At 37.5% G+C, this 17,536-nt stretch overlaps 1 protein-coding gene across 1 annotated transcript in view; it reads left to right on the top strand.

Annotated features, from left to right (window-relative positions):
• STAG1 (stromal antigen 1) overlaps window positions 1-17,536 on the top strand; it is a 415,995-nt gene that overhangs the window by 326,458 nt on the left and 72,001 nt on the right. The window contains exon 15 of the mRNA XM_047782999.1: window positions 2,237-2,354. Coding sequence (XP_047638955.1) covers window positions 2,237-2,354 — 118 coding nt within the window. The remainder of the gene's footprint in view (window positions 1-2,236; window positions 2,355-17,536) is intronic.

The raw sequence follows: 17,536 nt of genomic DNA, 5'->3' as shown, positions 1-17,536 counted from the left end.
TTCTTCAAAGTCCTCCTAAACTGAAATTCCTTATCCACTAAGTAGTACCTCCATTTCAGCATAGGCTTAATAGCTTTTGTTTGCAATTAGTGATTTTTCTATTTTCTGCTGCTAATGTTCATATTTGACACTAGATTGTGCACTACTTATGCTTCTCACTGTTAGAATGTTGTTACTGATGGCATAAGGATATTTCCCTAGGATACGTGATTTGGAAAGTTTGAATACATCTGGCTCCAAATTTTGCCATCTTCTTTCTAAGCAGAAATACTAATCCATACTACCTATTCAGGCATTAACAAAAATCATTGGGGGAGTTCCCGTCATGGCACAGTGGAGATGGATCCGACTAGGAACCATGAGGTTGCAGGTTCGATTCCTGGCCTCATTCAGTGGGTTGAGGATCCAGCGTTGCTATCAGCTGTGGTGTGGGTCGCAGACGCAGCTCGGATCTGGCGTTGCTGTGGCTATGGCATAGGCCGGCAGCTACAGCTCTGATTAGACCCCTAGCCTGAGAACCTCCTTATGCTGCGGGTGTGGCCCTGAAAAGACTAAAAAGACAAAAAAAAAAAAAAATCATTGGGAAACTGTGAGGTGTTGTGTGTGCATGCATGTGTACATAGTTTTCCTGAGGTGGTTTCTCAGATCCCGGAATTTATAATGTGAAATGCAATGGAAATGAAGATTAGGATTCAGGAAGTTAAATGAGGCAGGTCTTTTATTTTTTTCAATGATTTTTATTTTTTCCATTATACCTGGTTTACAGTGTTCTGTCACTTTTCTACTGTTTAGTAATGTGACCCAGTCACACATACATTTATTCATTCTTAATGAGGCAGGTCTTTAAAGAGGTCATCAAAATTTACATAGAAATTAAGAGTAATGATAGAGGAGTTTCCACTGTGGCTCAGTGGGTTGAGGACCTGACATAGTCCCCATAAGGATGCAGGTTCAATCTCTGACCTTGCTCAGTGGGTTAAGGATCCAGCATTGCCGTAAGCTACAGCATAGGTGGCAGATGCAGCTCCAATCCAGTGTTCCAGTGGCTGTGGTATAGGCCTTCAGCTGTGCAGTCATTCGACCCCTAGCGTGGAAACTTCCATATGCCACAGGTATAGCCATTAAAAGGGAAGAAAAAGAAGAGTAATGATAGAATTAGGAATGAGGAAGAAACCAACTCACCTGCCCAATGTACCAAGATATCAGTATACGGCCAGTAGGTCTACCAAGGTGACATTCACACATGTTGGACCACTCCTCATCATGCAAAAACCATTTTCTTTCAAAAATACAAGAACATATAACTGAAATATGGAATTGGACTTAACATTCTATGTGCTATATATACATTCTTTTCTACTATGTTCATTCTTTTGAAACTTTAGCCTCAGTACATTAAATTAATAGCCAATGAATGGGTTGCAATCTATACTTTGAAAAACACTGATCTAGAAAGTGGTTTATCTGGATGTCATGACACTCAAAGTGGAAGAACTTTTTTGATTAGCAGATACTGGAATATAGCCAACACCTCTACTTTTCTAAGGAATTTTACTGGAATAATATTCTCCATGGTTTAGTGATCAACAACTGATAAAGAGTTTAATGTGAAGTGTTTGATGAGGAACTTGAGAGTGTTTGCTATTGGAACGTGAGTTCCAAAGAAAATTGTCAAGAGTAATGAGAAGAAAAAAAGTAGAAGTAAGCTGAGATGGGGAGTTGATTGAATTAAGTGAAAACGAGAATGGAAAAGAGAAGAGATAGAGTAACGTACATTTGGGCTTAACTAAGATGAGAGATAAAAAATAAATAATACCGTTCCAAAGTTGCAAATGAAATTCTGGTAGAAAGTAAATGATTTTCTTAAAAAAAAAAAAAAGATGCTAACAGAGAGAGACAAACCAAGAGTAAATGAAAAAGTGACCTAGATCCACATTATAGCATTAGGAATTCTGCTAAACTAGGTATACTCTCATTTTTATCATCTATAGTTGATGTCATGAACTAGGAGGTCCTTAATCTTAGTATTGTTTTAAAAAAATGATGGAGTCTACATATTGCATCCCTACTATCAAGAGTAGAATACCAAAAAAATTCTTTTTCTGTTTATTTCTCTCTCTAAACAGCTCTTGTGACCAGGCAATTTTAATTATATAAAGAAATGGCTTAATAATTCAAAATACTACTAATAGTTTCTTCATTAAATGTTCTATCACATTTGATTTGTTACTTTTAGTTACATGAACATGCTGCCTACTTGGTGGACAGTTTATGGGAGAGCTCTCAAGAACTGTTGAAAGACTGGGAATGTATGACAGAATTGCTATTAGAAGAACCTGTTCAAGGAGAGGAAGGTATAGTATTTTGATAAGTTGATTTACATATTTTTTTGAATTTCCATGAATAATCATACCATCCTGTATAGATCACTTCTTAAAAATGAGTATATGCAAGCATGCTGTTTGTCTTTTTTCCCATAGGGAACAACTTATTTGCTATAACAAGCAAGGTGTCTCAGTAGGATGGATGTAACATCTTTCTAGATTAAGACTGCTGCCATACAACACAGGTTTTTTTAAATGCCTATAATGTCATGTAACATTGAAAAAGGTTTTCTTCCTTTTTTTAATGGAACTATGTAGTTGATTTACAGTGTTGTGTTAGTTTCAGGGGGGGGTGTGTGTGTGTGTGTATAAATATTCATTATCCATTCATCTATTGATGGACGTTTAGGTTGCTTCCATGTCTTGGCTACTGTAAATGGTGCTGCAGTAAACATTAGGGTGCATACATCTTTTCAAATTATAGTTTTCTCCAGATGTAAGCCCACTATCTCCATAGTGGCTATGCCAGTTTATATTCCCACCAACAATGTTGAGCTTTCATTTTCTCCACACCCTCTCCAGCATTTATTTGTAGGCTCTTTTTTTTTTGCTTTTTCGGGTTGCGCCTGTGGCATATGGAAGTTTCCAGGCTAGGGGTTGAATTGTAGCTGCAGCTGCCAGCCTACACCATAGCCATAGCAACTCAGGATCCAAGCCACAATCTGCAACCTACACTACAGCTCATGGCAACACTGGGTCCTTAACCCACTGAGTGAGGCCTGGGATTGAACCTGCATCCTCATGGATTCTAGTCGGGTTCTTTACTTCTGAGTCACAACTCCCTATTTGTAGACTTGTTATTTCCATTATTCCAGAAGACATATCCCAAAAAATACTGCTGTGATTTACATCAAAGTATAGTCTGCCTATGTTTTCCTCTAGGAGTTTTATAGTACCCAGTTTACATTTAGGTTTTGATCCACTTTGATTTTGTTTTTGTGGGTGCTATTAAAAGAATTTCATTCTTTTACATGAAGCTGTCCAGTTTTCCCAGCATCACTTATTGAAGAGACTGTCTTTTCTCTATTGTATATTCTTTCCTGCATTGTCGAAGATTAATTGACTGTAGTTGTATGGGTTTATTTCTGCGCTTTCTATCCTGTTCTATTCATCTATATTTCTGTTTTTTGTGCCAGTACTATACTGTTTTGACAACTGTAGCTTTGTAGTTTAACCTAAAGTCAGGGAGTCTGATTCCTCCAGCTCTGATTTTTTTTTTTGTTTTGTTGTTGTTGTTGTTGCTGTTGCTATTTCTTGGGCCGCTCCCACGGCATATGGAGGCTCCCAGGCTAGGGGTTGAATCGGAGCTGTAACCGCCGGCCTACGCCAGAGCCACAGCAATGCGGGATCCGAGCCGCGTCTGCAACCTACACCACAGCTCACGGCAACGCCGGATCGTTAACCCCCTGAGCAAGGGCAGGGACCGAACCCGCAACCTCATGGTTCCTAGTCGGATTCGTTAACCACTGCGCCACGACGGGAACTCCCAGCTCTGATTTTTTTGGTCTCAGGATTGCTTTGGCTATTCAGGGTCTTTCGTGTTTCCATACAAATTTAAAAATTTTTTGTTCTAGTTCTGTGAAAAATGCCATTGGTAATGATAGGGATTGCTTTGAATTTATAGATTGCCTTGGGTAGTATAGTCATTTTGACAGTATTCTTACAATAAAGGAGTGTTACATATTTCATCTCTTTGTGTCATCTTTGATTACTTTCATCAATATCTTGTACTTTTGAGAGTACATATCTTTTACCTTTTTACCTCCTTAGGTAGGTTTATTTCTCAATACTTTATTCTCTTTGTTGTGATAGTATGGGATTATTTCCTTAATTCTCATCTATTGTTGTTAGTGTATAGAAATGTGAGAGAATTCTGTATATTAATTTTGTATCCTGAAACTAAAGAATTCATTGGTGAGCTCTAGTAGTTTTCTGATAGCATCTTAAGGATTTTCTATGTACAGTATCATATCATCTACAAACAGTGATAGTTTTATTACTTTTCAAATTTGGATTCCTTTTATTTCTTTTTACTCTCTGATTGCTGTGGCTAGATTTTCAAAGCTATGTTGAATAACAGTGATACAAATGGACATTTTGTTCTTGAACTTAGGAGAAATCCTTTCAGCTTTCAACATGAGAATAATGTTAGCTGTGGGTTTGTCATATATGGCCTTTATTATGTTGAGATAGCTTCCCTCTCAGCCCATTTTCTGGAGAGTCTTTATCATAAATGGGTGTTGGATTTTGTCAGAAGTTTTTTCTGCACCTATTGAAATGATCATTTGGTTTTTATTCTTCAGTTGGTTAATGTAGTGTATCACACTGATGTGCAGTTTTTGAAAAATCCTTGCATTCCTGTGTTATATCCCACTTGATCATGATGTATGATTCTTTTAATATATTGTTGGATTTGCCTTGCAATTATTTCGTTGAGAATTTTTGCATCTATGTTTATCAGTGGTATTCACCTGTAACTTTCCCTTTTTGTGGTATCTTTGTCTGGTTTGGGTATCAGACTGATGGTGGCCTTTGCAATTTTTCAGAATAGTTTCAGAAGAATAGGTGTTAGGGCTCTCTAAATGTTTGATAGAGTTCTGCTATGAAGCTTTCCAGACCTAGAATTTTGTTTGTTGAAAGGTTTGGTTTGTTTTTTGTTTTTCTTTTTTTTCTTTTTTTTGCTTTTTTGTTTTTACACTACATGCGCAGCATACAGAAGTTCCCAGGCTAGGGGTTGAATTGGAGCTGCAGCTGCCAGCCTACACCACACCCACAGCAACACTTGATCTGAGCCACATCTGTGACCTACACCACAGCTCATGGCAACACCAGATCTATAACCCACTGAGTGAGGCCAGGGATCAAACCCGCATCCTCATGGATACTTGTCAGGTTCATTACTGTTGAACCATAATGAGAGCTCCTCTTGAAAGTTTTTTAATTACAGATTCAATTTCAATACTTTTGATTAGTCCATTCATATTTACTGTTCCTTCCCAGCTCAGTCGTGGAAGATTGTATCTTTATAATGATTTTTCTGTTTCTTCTAGATTTTCTATTTTATTGGGATATAGTTGCATGTAGTAGTCTCTTACAATCCTTTGTATTTCTGTGATGTCCATTATAACGTCTTCTTTTTCATTTCTTATTTTATTGATTTGAGCCTTTCTTCCCCCCACCCCCTTTTTTTTGGTGAGTCTGGCTAAGGGTTTATCAATTTTGTGTATCTTTTCAAAGATCCAGCTTTTAGTTTCATTGATCTTTTCTATTTTCTTCATCACTATTTCATTTATTTATGCTCTGATATGTATGGTGTCTTTCCTTCTACTCATTTTGCATTTTGTTTATCTTTCTCTAGTTGTTTTATGTGAAACATTACATTGTGTTTGATATTTTTCTTGTTTCCTGAGAAAGGCTTGTATTGCTCTGAAGTTCTCTCTTAGGACTGTTTTTGCTGCATCCCGTAGGTTTTGGATCATTGTGTTTTCATTTTCATTTGTCACTTGGTATTTTTTATTTCCTCTTTGATTTCTTCAGTGATCCATTGGTTGTTTAGTAGCTTATTGTTTAGTCTCTGCATGTTTTGTGTTTTTTACAGGTTTTTTGTTGTACTTGATTTCTAGTCTTACAGTGTTGTGGTCAGAAAAAATACTTGATATTATTTCAATTTTCTTAAATTTACTGAGGCTTGATTTGTGGTTCAGAATGTGATCTATCCTAGAGAATGTTTCATGTGCACTTGAGAAGATTGTTTATTTTCTGCTTTGGAATGGGATGTTCTATACATACCAATTAAGTCCATCTGATCTAAGGTGTTATTTAAGGCCTGTATTTCTTATTGATTTAATGTGGCTCCATTGCTATAACTGGGGTATTAAAGTCCTCTACTGTTATTTTCTTGTTGATTTCTCTTTTTATCTCTCTTAGCAGCTGCCTTATATTGTTTGGTGCTCCTATGTTGGGTGTATACTTTAACATCTGTTTTGTCTGATATGAGTATTGCTACTCCAGCTTTCTTTTGATTTCCATTTGCATGGAATATCTTTTTCCATCCTCTCACTTTCAGTCTATATGTGTCCCTATAATTGAAATGGGTCTTTTTAAGACTGTTTGTATGTGTATGTATATATATCTCCTGTTTTTGTATCCATTCAGCCAGTCCATGCATTTTGGCTGAACATTTAATCCATTTATGTTTAAGCTAGTCATTGATAAGTATGTTCTTGCCATTTGTTCATTGTTTTGGATTTCTTCATTTTGTTGATCTTCTTACAATTGTTGGTTTTAATATTGCATTTGTGTGTGCATGTGATTACCTGCCTTTACTATGTTTGTTTTTACCAGTGAGCCTTCTAATTTATAATTTTCTTCTTTGTAGTTGTGGCCTTTCCTTTTCTGCTTAGAAAAGTTCCTTCACCATTTGTTGTAAAGCTGGCTTGTTGGTACTGAATTCTCTTAGCTTTTGCTCATCTGTAAAGCTTTTGATTTCTCTATCAAATATACTTGAAAGCCTTGCTGTGTATTCTGGGTGGTAGGTTTGTTCCTTTCATCACTTTAAGTATATTGCTCTACTCTCTTCTGGTTTCCAGAATTTCTGATTGAAAAAAAACTCAGATGACCACCTAATCAGAGTTCCCTTGTATGTTATTTGTTGCTTTCCCCTAGCTTCTTTCTTTTTTTTTTTTTTCTCTTTTTGTCTTTTGTTGTTGTTGTTGTTGTTGTTGTTGCTATTTCTTGGGCCGCTCCCGTGGCATATGGAGGTTCCCAGGCTAGGGGTTGAATCGGAGCTGTAGCCACCGGCCTACGCCAGAGCCACAGCAACGCGGGATCCGAGCCGCGTCTGCAGCCTACACCACAGCTCACGGCAACGCCGGATCGTTAAACCCCTGAGCAAGGGCAGGGACTGAACCCGCAACCTCATGGTTCCTAGTCGGATTCGTTAACCACTGCGCCACGATGGGAACTCCCCTAGCTTCTTTCAATATTTTTCTCTTTGTCTTTATTACTGGTCAGTTTGATTAATATGGGTCTCATTGTTTTTCTCCTTGGTTTTATTTTATATGGTAATTGTGCTTCCTGGATGTTGGTGAGTGATTCCTTTCCCATATTAGGGTGGTTTTTACTATCGCTTCAAATATTTTCTCCATATTTTCTCCTTTCTTTCTTCTCCTTCTGGCGCATCTGTAATGCAAATGTTGGTATGTTTAATGTTTTCCCAGAGTTCTCTTAGATTGTCCTCATTTCTTTTTGTTCTTTGTTTTTCTTTATTCTGTTCTCTGTCAGTGATTTCTACCAGTCTGTCTTCTTCTGCCTCCTGTATTCTGCTATTGATTCCTTCTATTGAATTTCTTATTTCAGTTGTTGATGTTTGTTCTTTAAATCTTGTTTGCTCTTTTAATTTTCTATTTCTTTGTTAAACATTTATTGTAATTTTTTGATCTTTGCCTACAGTTTTTTTCCAATATCTTGGATCATCCTTATTATTGTTACTTTAAAGTCTTTTTTTTGTAGGTTATTTATCTCAGCTTCATTTAGCCGTTTTCCTGGGGTTTTGTCTTGCTCTTTTCTTCTGGATTTTTCTATCTGTCTTTTTCTTATTATGGCTACACTGTTGACATCGAATTCCCAGGCCAGGGAAATTGCAGCCATCTCTGGGACCTACACCACAACCTTGGCACCATCGATCTGAGTTTCATTTGCAACCTACACCTCGGTTTGTGGCAACATTGGATCCTTAATGCACTGAGAAAGACCAGGGATCAAACCTTCATCCTCACAGAGGCATGTCATGTCCTTAATTCACTGAGTCAGAATGAGAACTCTCTCTGTCTTTTCATTTTGTCTCACTTTCTGCATTTGTGGTCTCCTTTCTCCATGCTGCAGGATTGTAGCCTCTCTTGGTTCTGGTGTCTGCCCCCTGGTGGGTGAAACTTTGTCTTGTCCCTCTGATGGACAGGGCTGTTTCACTGGGTTTAATTAGAATTGGCTGTGTGCCTTGGAGGACTTTTGGCAGCCTGTCTGCTGATGGGTGAAGCTGTGTTCCCATCCTGTGTGTTGTTTTGTGTGTGGCTTCTCAGCAATGGTGGGTGGGGCTAGGTTTTTCCAATGGTAGGTTCTTGGGGTGCTCCCACCGGTGATTATCTTTTGGGACCTCCCCCTTCAATGTCCTGCCACTCAGGGAACCACAGACCCTCCAAAACCGAGAGGTAGGACTGGCCCAGATTCTTTTTTTTTTTTCTTTTTTTTTTTTTTGTCTTTTTAGGGCTGTACCCATGGCATATGGAGGTTCCCAGGCTAGGGGTCTAATTGGAGCTGTAGCTGCTGGCCTACACCAGAGCCAGAGCAACATGGGATCCGAGCCGCATCTGTGACCTACAACACAGCTCATGGCAACACCAGATCCTTAACCAACTGATTGAGGCCGGGGATCGAACCTTCAACCTCATGGTTCCTAGTTGGATTCATTTCCGCTGCACCACGACGGGAACTCCCGGCCCAGATTCTTTCAGGGTCTCTGCTTGCCTTGGGACTCAATGCACGTGAAATCTTGAGTGTACCCTCCAAGATTTTTTTTTGAGAGGAAGTGAGCTCAAGTCCTTCTACTCTGCCGTCTTGTCTGGAATCCAGTTTCATAGCATTCTGGTCAGAAAAGATGATATGATTTTGGTTTTCTTAAATTTTCTGAGGCTTTTTTTGCGACCCAGCATATGATCTGTCCTGCAGGATGTTCAATGTGCACTTGAAAAGAATGCATATTCCACTGTTTTCATATGAAATGTTCTATAAATATCAATCGAGTACATCTGGTCTGATGTATCATTTAAGGCCTGTATTTCCTTGTTGACTTTCTGTTTGAATGATCTGTCCATTGATGTATCTAGGGTATTAAAGTCCCCCTCTGTTATTGTGTTAATCTCAATTTCTCCTTGTGCGCCTGTTAACATTTGCCTTATATTGAGGTGCATCTAGGTTGGTTTTATTTATATTTACATTTGTTATATCTCCTTGGATTGATCCCTCAGTCATTACATAGTGTCATTCCTTGTCTCTTGCAACACTATTTTAAAAGTCTGTTTTGTCATCTCTAAGTGTTACTACTCCAGCTTTCTTTTGATTTCCATTTGTACGGAATGGCCTTTTTCCACCCCCTGACTTTGTCTATGTGTTTCTTTAGATCTGAAATGGGTCTTTTGCAAACAGCATATATATGGGTCTTGTTTTTGCATCCATTCACCCAGTGTATGTCTTTTGGTTGGAGCATTTAATCACTTTACGTTTAAGACAATGACTAATATGTATATTCCAATTGTCATTTTGTTAACTGTTTTGGATTTGTTTTTATGGGGTTTTTTTGTTTCCTTTCTCTTGTAGTTTGATGACTCTTTTGGGGGTTCCTTTTTTTTAGGGTGGCGCCCACAGCATATGGAAGTTCCCAAGCTATGTGTCGAATTGGAGTTAGAGCTGCCAGCTTACACCACAGTCACAGCAGTGCCAACCCTGAGCTGCATCTGACTACACTGCAGCTCACGGCAACACCAGATCCTTAATACACTGAGCAAGGCCAGGGATTGAACCCACATCCTCGTGGATATGTCAGGTTCATTACCACTGAGCCACAACAGGAACTCCTTGATGACTATCTTAAGTGTTGTTTTGGATTCCTTTTTTTTGTGTGTGTGTGTCTATTTTAAATTTTTGTTTTACAGTTACCATGAGGGTTTGGTATAGCAGCCTATGTGTGTGTATGTGTGTGTGTGTATGCATGAATAGGTATATATACAGAAATACATATATGTGTCTGTGTGTATATATACATACATATGATTGAATTTCAAGTATATTGTCTTTCTTTTTCCTTTTTTTTCAGTGAATTTTAGTAATCCTGCATGTGTACTCTGATCCTCTTCTGCTTATTGTTTTTGATATATTTGTATAGATATTACTATATGCTTACCTCTACCAGTGAGCTTTCCCATTGTCTAATTTTCTTATTTCTGCCCATAAGTCATTTAGCATGGTTGTAAAGCTGGTTTAGTGATTCTTTTAGCTTTTACTATTGATTCTCTATTCAGTTTTCCCTGCTCTTCCATGTGGTTCATTCCTCTTGGATATTAGAACAGAATGATCCATCATCTTTAATAAATTACCTAAACAGGATAGTGACTATCTCCCAGTGTTTTTTCCCAGGCAGTGAGCTAATTGGCATGATCTGCTCCGGTTTTGACACAATTCCATGAGAATTCAGAGAGAAATAACAGCTATGCATCATACCCAGATATACTCCAGTAAACTGGCTGAAATTGCTTCTTTTAAATTCAAGATATCTGCCTCACAACTTTCTTTCTTAATCTTACAGCATCCCCAAAATTTCTGTTTCAAAATGAAGTTTCTTATGATATATTTGGCCTCACCTATGATTATTATTTACCTTATTTGCATGTGCTTATTTTCCCTCTCTATTTTTGGTAGTAAGAGGCTTTGTTATTAAATTGACAGGGCCTTATGCACTGGATCAAACTCCCATGTATACTCCAGATTCTTTTCACTTTTAAAGTGATCAGAGGATATGAATCTGCATTCTACATTCCCCTTATTTTATTTATACACGTTCCTACTAAGTTAGCTGACTTCCTGAAGATATGATTCTGCATTCTACATTCCCCTTATTTTATTTATACACGTTCCTACTACGTTAGCTGACTTCCTGAGTCTATTTCTAACTAATCTTAGTATTTTCTCAAGTAAAATCAACTTCTTTTCTAATCACTACATTCCAGTCAACACCTGAGCAAAATGCCTGGTATAATATTTAATAGTAAATTTCATTCATTTTCCTCCTCTTGTTTGTGGCCTTAGAATCAGCAAATTATTAGAATAGATTCAAAATTCTTATTTATGATGCCAAGCCAGTTTCCGTTTTGTCACCATATGTTCTCTAAGGTTATTTTCAAGGAAAAGGGAAGCGGAAGATATAAATTAAAGGAAGGGCCAAGGTGCTATGATTTGGTATTGTTAACTTCCTACTCTGCTTTAAATAAGATGTGTCAATCAGAAAATAATAATTACTATGTCTGTCAGTCATCAACATATTATAGATGGATTTACCTTGTCAAAATAATGTATTATTAGGTTTTCTTTATGGTATAAATTTAGTTGACATTGAGTTTTTCAGTCAAGAGATTGGGTTTGATTTGGTTTGGCTTAAGTTTGATAGGCTTGATTTTAGCCAGAAAAGCAAGTTGTAAATGCAAAAAATATTTTAAGTGAACCACAGTTTTAGGGTATAATTGAATCTGGGAAAGCAAAGCTGGGTAATGTATGCATAAAAAGTCTAAGACCATTTTGACGTCATGATTCAGTATTTTTTTATAAATTTGCCCATATGCATGCTGTGGCACATATAACCTCTAGTATGGAACAGCATCCATATCAATTTTCTTAGCTAATATTTTGCTGTATTTTATGATAACAAAATGCCGTTAGTGACTTATTTATTTTCTAAAAACTACATTATATTTTAGGCAGGTGAAGTGTAACAGATATTCTAGTGGATGAAACTCTAGTTTATAGTTGCAAATGTAGGACTAAAATTTGGGGAAACAGACACATTGTAAAAGACTACCTATAGCAATTTTAAATCATAACAGCTGTAAGACTGCCTTGTAGTGTTTTATTTTAATTACTAAAATGAATTTATCACATCTGTAGTTGTGTAATGATCATAACAATCCAATTTCACAGGATTTCCATCCCAGAGCCCAAGCACATCCCCCCACCCCCCAAACTGTCTCCGCTGGAGACCATAAGTTTTTCAATGTCTGTGAGTCAGAATCTGCTCTGCAAAGAAGTTCAGTCTGTCCTTTTTTCAGATTCCATATGTCAGTGAAAGCATTTGATGTTGGTGTCTCATTGTATGGCTGACTTCACTTAGCATGATAGTTTCTAGGTCCATTCGTGTTGCTAAAAATGCTGGTATTTCGTTCTTTTTGATGGCTGAGTAATATTCCATTGTGTATATGTACCACCTCTTCTTGATCCACTCCTCTGTAGATGGACATTTAGGTTGTTTCCATGTCTTGGCTATTGTAAATAGTGCCGCAATGAACATCGGAGTACACGTGTCTTTGTGAGTCATGGTTTTCTCTGGATAGATGCCCAGGAGTGGGACTGCTGGATCAAATGGTAGTTCTATGTTTAGTTTTCTGAGGAATCTCCATACTGTTTTCCAGAGTGGTTGCACCAATTTACAATCCCACCAACAGTGTACTAGGGTTCCTTTTTCTGCACACCCTCTCCAGCACTTATTGTGTGTAGACTTTTGGATGATGGCCATTCTGGCTGGTGTAAGGTGGTAGCTCATAGTGGTTTTGATTTGCATTTCTCTAATAATGAGTGATGCTGAACATCTTTTCATGTGTTTTTTTGGCCATCTGTATGTCTTCTTTGGAGAATGGTCTGTTTAGATCTTCTGCCCATTTTTGGATGGGGTTGTTTGTTTTTTGGTATTGAGCTGCAGAAGGTGTTTCTAAATTTTGGAGCCGAATCCCTTGTCAATTGGTTGACTTGCAAAGATTTTCTCCCATTCTGTGGGTTGTCTTTTTGTGTTGTTTAGGGTTTCCTTTGCTGTGCAGAAACTTTTCAGTTTGATTAGGTGCCATTTGCATATTTTTGTTTTTACATATTACTCTAAGAGGTGGATCTGAGAAGATGTTGCTGTCATTTATGTCAGAGAGTGTTTGGCCTATGTTTTTCTTTAGGAGTTTGATAGTGTCTGGGCCTTGTATTTAGGTCTTTAATCCATTTTGAGTTTATTTTTGTGTATGGTGTTAGGGAGTGTCCTAATTTCATTCTTTTCCACGTGGCTGTCCGGTTTTCCCAGCACCACTTATTGAACGGGCTTGTCTTTTCTGCATTGTATATTCATGCCTCCTTGGTCATAGATGAGTTGGCTGTAGGTGTGTGGGTTGAATTCTGGGCTTTCTGTCCTGTTCCACTGAGCTATATTTCTGTCTTTGTGCCAGTACCGTGCGGTTTTTGATGACTGTTGCTTTGTAGTATAGTCTGAAGTCCGGGAGCCTGATTCCTCCAGCTCCATTTTTTTGCCTTGTAGTGTTTTTAAGGGACAGGGTTTTTTGGAGTGTGGTGGGGTGTAATCTACAGGAAAGTCAAATTGCTGGACAAATTTTTGGTATAATGTGAGAGTCTGGATAACAAGTAATCAAACTAAAACAGGGCCATTACTAAGTCATTTAACTTCTCTGGGTCTCAACTTCTTCATCTATAAAAAGGCCCTTTGGGATTTCCCATTGTGGCTCAGTGGGTTAAGAACCTAACTAGTATCCATGAGGATCCCTGGCCTCACTCACTGAGTTAAGGATCCAGCATTGTCACGAACTACAGCATAGATGGCAGATGCAGCTCAGATCTTGCATGTCTGTGGCATAGGCTGGCAGCTACAGCTCCAATTCAGCCTCTAGTCTAGGAACTTCCATATGCTGCAGGTGTGGCCCTAAAAACGGCACTTTGATTAGATAACCTTCTATGGTCATTTCTCATACTAGAATTCTTTCTTTTTTAAATTTTTGTTGCAGTTGCAATTTTATTATAGTTGGTTTATGGTGTTGTGCTAGTTTTGGATATATAGCAAAGTGATTTCAGTTATACAATACATATATTCATTCTTTTTCAGATTCTTGTCCCATATAGGTTTTTACAAAATATTGAGTAGAATTCCCTATAATATAAAGCAAGTCCCTGTTGATTATCTGTTTTGTATATAGTAGTGTGTATATATTAATCCCCCAATCGTAATTTATCCCCATCGCCCACCTTTCCCCTTTTGTAACCATAATTTGTTTTCAGTCTGGGAATCTCTTTGTTTTGTAAATAAGTTTATTGTGTCATTTTTTTAGATTCTGTATTAATTGATATCATGTGATGTTTGTTTTTTTCTAACTTCACTTAGTATGATAATCTGTGTTACTGCAAATGGCTTTATTTCATTCTTTTTATGGCTGAGTAAAATTCCATTTTGTACATATACTACATCATTTTAATCTATTTCTCTGTTGGTGAACATTTTGGTTGTTTCTATGTCTTAGCTATTGTAAATAATGCTTCAGTGAACATTGGTGGGCATATATCCTTTCGAATTATCATTTTCATCAGATGTTTGCCAGGAGTGGGATTGCTGGATCATAATATTTTTAGTTTGTTAAGGAACCTGCATACTCTTTTCCATATTGTTTGTACCAATTTTCCTTCCCACCAACAGTGTAGGAGGGTTCCCTCTTCTCTACACCCTCTCCATCATTTACTGTTTATAGACTTTTTGATCATGGCCATTCTGACCACTGTGAGATGAGACTTCATTATAGTTTTGATTTGCGTTTCTCTAATAATCTAATACTGGAAATCATTGATCCAATTGATGGGTGAAGTAATGTGGATAAGTGGGATTTTTCAAGTAGGAAATCATTAATTCGTTTCTAATTTTGAAATACTTCTTGAGGTGTTCCCACTGTGGCACAGTGAGTTAAGAATCCAACTGCAGCAACTCCAGGTCTCTGTGGAGGCATGTGTTTTATCCCTTGGTCTACCACAGTGGGTTAAAGGATCCAATGTTGCTGCAACCACAGCTCCGATTCAGTCCTAGCCCAGGAACTTTTATATGCCACCAATGTAGCCAGAAAAAGAGGAAAAAAAATTATTGACCACCTTCTGTGTGCTCTTATACTAAGCACTGAGAGTACAGTCTCAAAGTCAGGTCACTGCCCACGTGGAGCTTCTATTCAAGTGGAGAAGGCACACGAAAACTAATTAAACAGAATAACTTAAAAAGTTAAGAAGTATCTGAGAGAGATAATGATAAGAAAGGGTCTGTCTTTATATTGAATACCAAAAGGACAGTTACAGGAGGCCACTTGTGAGCCAAGAATCTAAATGATATAGGGGCTACCCATAGGAGATTTAAAAAAGAGCTGTCTAAATAGAGGAAATAGCAGTTGCAGGGTATCTGAAGCATGATTGGTATCGTTGTATTCCACAACTGCAATAGCTAGAGCATAGTGAGCCAGTGGTACTAGATGAGACAGAGGTGAGGCAGAGGCCTAATGATGTAGAACATTTAGGTTTATATGTTGATTTACTTAGTTCATTCTAAGTGTAATAGAAAGCCATTGAAGAATTTCAACTTGGAAGTGAAGTGATCAAGTGCATATTTTAAGAAAAATGCTTTTTGTCAACATGGTTTGGAATGGGCAGAAGATCAGTTAGGTTACTGTTGCAGCGGTTCCTATGGGAAATATTAACAAAAATACAGAAGATTGGGTGGATTATAGAAAGAGTCCATGGTGAGTTTTTTTTGTTTTGTTTTGTTTTTGGGTTGTTTTTTTTTTTTCTTTTTTTGTCTTTTCTAGGGCCACACTTGGGGGATATGGAGATTCCCAGGCTAGGGGTCCAATCAGAGCTGTAGCCGCAGGCCTACACCACAGCCACAGCCCAACACCAGATCTGAGCCGCGTTATGTGACCTACACCACAGTTCACAGCAACGTCAGATCCTCAACCCACTGAGCAAGGCCATGGATTGAACCCACAACCTCATGGTTCCTAGTCGGGTTCGTTAACCACTGAGCCACGCGGGAACTCCACATGGGGAGTTTTTAAGATTGTGGATAGGGAGGGGGCAGAAGTAGGAAGAACAAGAAAGATTTGCAGCAACATGGATGGAACTAGAGACTCTCATACTGAGTAAAGTAAGTCAGAAAGAGAAATACAAATACCATATGATATCACTTATATCTAGTATCTAATATACAGCACAAATGAACCTTCCCACAGACAAGAAAATCATGGACTTGGAGAATAGACTTGTGGTTGCCTGCGGAGAGGTGGAGGGAATGGGATGGATTGGGAGCTTGGGGTTAACAGACACAAACTATTGCTTTTGGAATGGATTAGCAATCAATGAGATCCTTCTTGTAGCACTGAGAACTATGTCTGGTCATTTATGACGGAGCATGATAATGGGAGAAAAAAGAATGTATACATGTATGTGTAACTGGGTCACCATGCTGTACAGTAGGGGAAAAATTGTGTTGGGGAAGTAACAATTAAAAAAAAATTAAAAATAAATAAATAAATAGAAAGAAAGAAAGTGTGAGAGCTCTAACAAGCTATGTAAAAGAATGATAAGAGATAATTGTACTCTATAGAAGGCCCAGTAGAGAGGGTGGTCAAGAGAGCTGTGGTTAAGAATATCATGTATTGCAGAGAAGAAAAAAGGACTATGTAAAGATCATTAGTTTTAGTGAAGATATAAGTCGTAGGTGACTTTTTAGTGTTTGTTTTCTGTGGTGGTAGGGAGAAAAGCCAGAATTTAAGGTGATAAGAGTAAAATCAATGATGAGGAAAGGGAGATGATGTGTAAAAAGGTTTCTGAAGACTTAGAAAGTTTTAGAGTTAGCTGATAATTCATGGTAGCAAATAGCTACCCATTTCAGTCATTATGGCTTTTTGGCTCATGTCTGTGGCCTAAGGCTTACTTTGCTTTTGATTTCGTTATCTAATTTTGCTGTCACATTTTCAAAAGAAATTTCAATTAAATTTCAACTGTTTTGAGTTTACCAATCTAAATGGATGCTTTCAAGTTACAAACTAAATAATAAAATTGATGACATTGGACATTGTATAAGGTTGGATCATTCTTCAACACTAATACATGGATTTTAGTATAAGGGAATATTTCCATACTTGAGATGTTTTTCTTTCTTTCCTCACTTCCCATAGAATTTATATTTTTTCACAAGAAATAGATTTTTCACAATAGAAAATGCATTTAGTTCATAAACAATCTTGTCATTCCTTTATCCCCAATCAAATGTGAAAAGAAAATTTTAGATTCACGAAATAGAAACTTAGTTGTTTTATTGAGTGGTAAGCTTTTTCATATTATTAAGCATTGGATCAGTGAGTATAAATAGAAAGCTGAAGCTCTTTTTCCTACCACAATTAAAATGTTAAAAATGATTGAATTAAGATGTACATGCATATTCCTGTTCAAGATGATTTGGGTACAGGATAAAGGAAAAGATGTTAATGCCTTTGTTTGCCTTTTCATTGTTATTGTTCCCAGTTTATTTTAAAGTAATC

Source organism: Phacochoerus africanus, chromosome 1, assembly GCF_016906955.1.
Source record: "Phacochoerus africanus isolate WHEZ1 chromosome 1, ROS_Pafr_v1, whole genome shotgun sequence".
Classification (NCBI taxonomy): domain Eukaryota; kingdom Metazoa; phylum Chordata; class Mammalia; order Artiodactyla; family Suidae; genus Phacochoerus; species Phacochoerus africanus.
The sequence above is the reverse complement of the archived record's forward strand: the minus strand, read 5'-3'. Positions and strand labels throughout refer to the sequence as shown.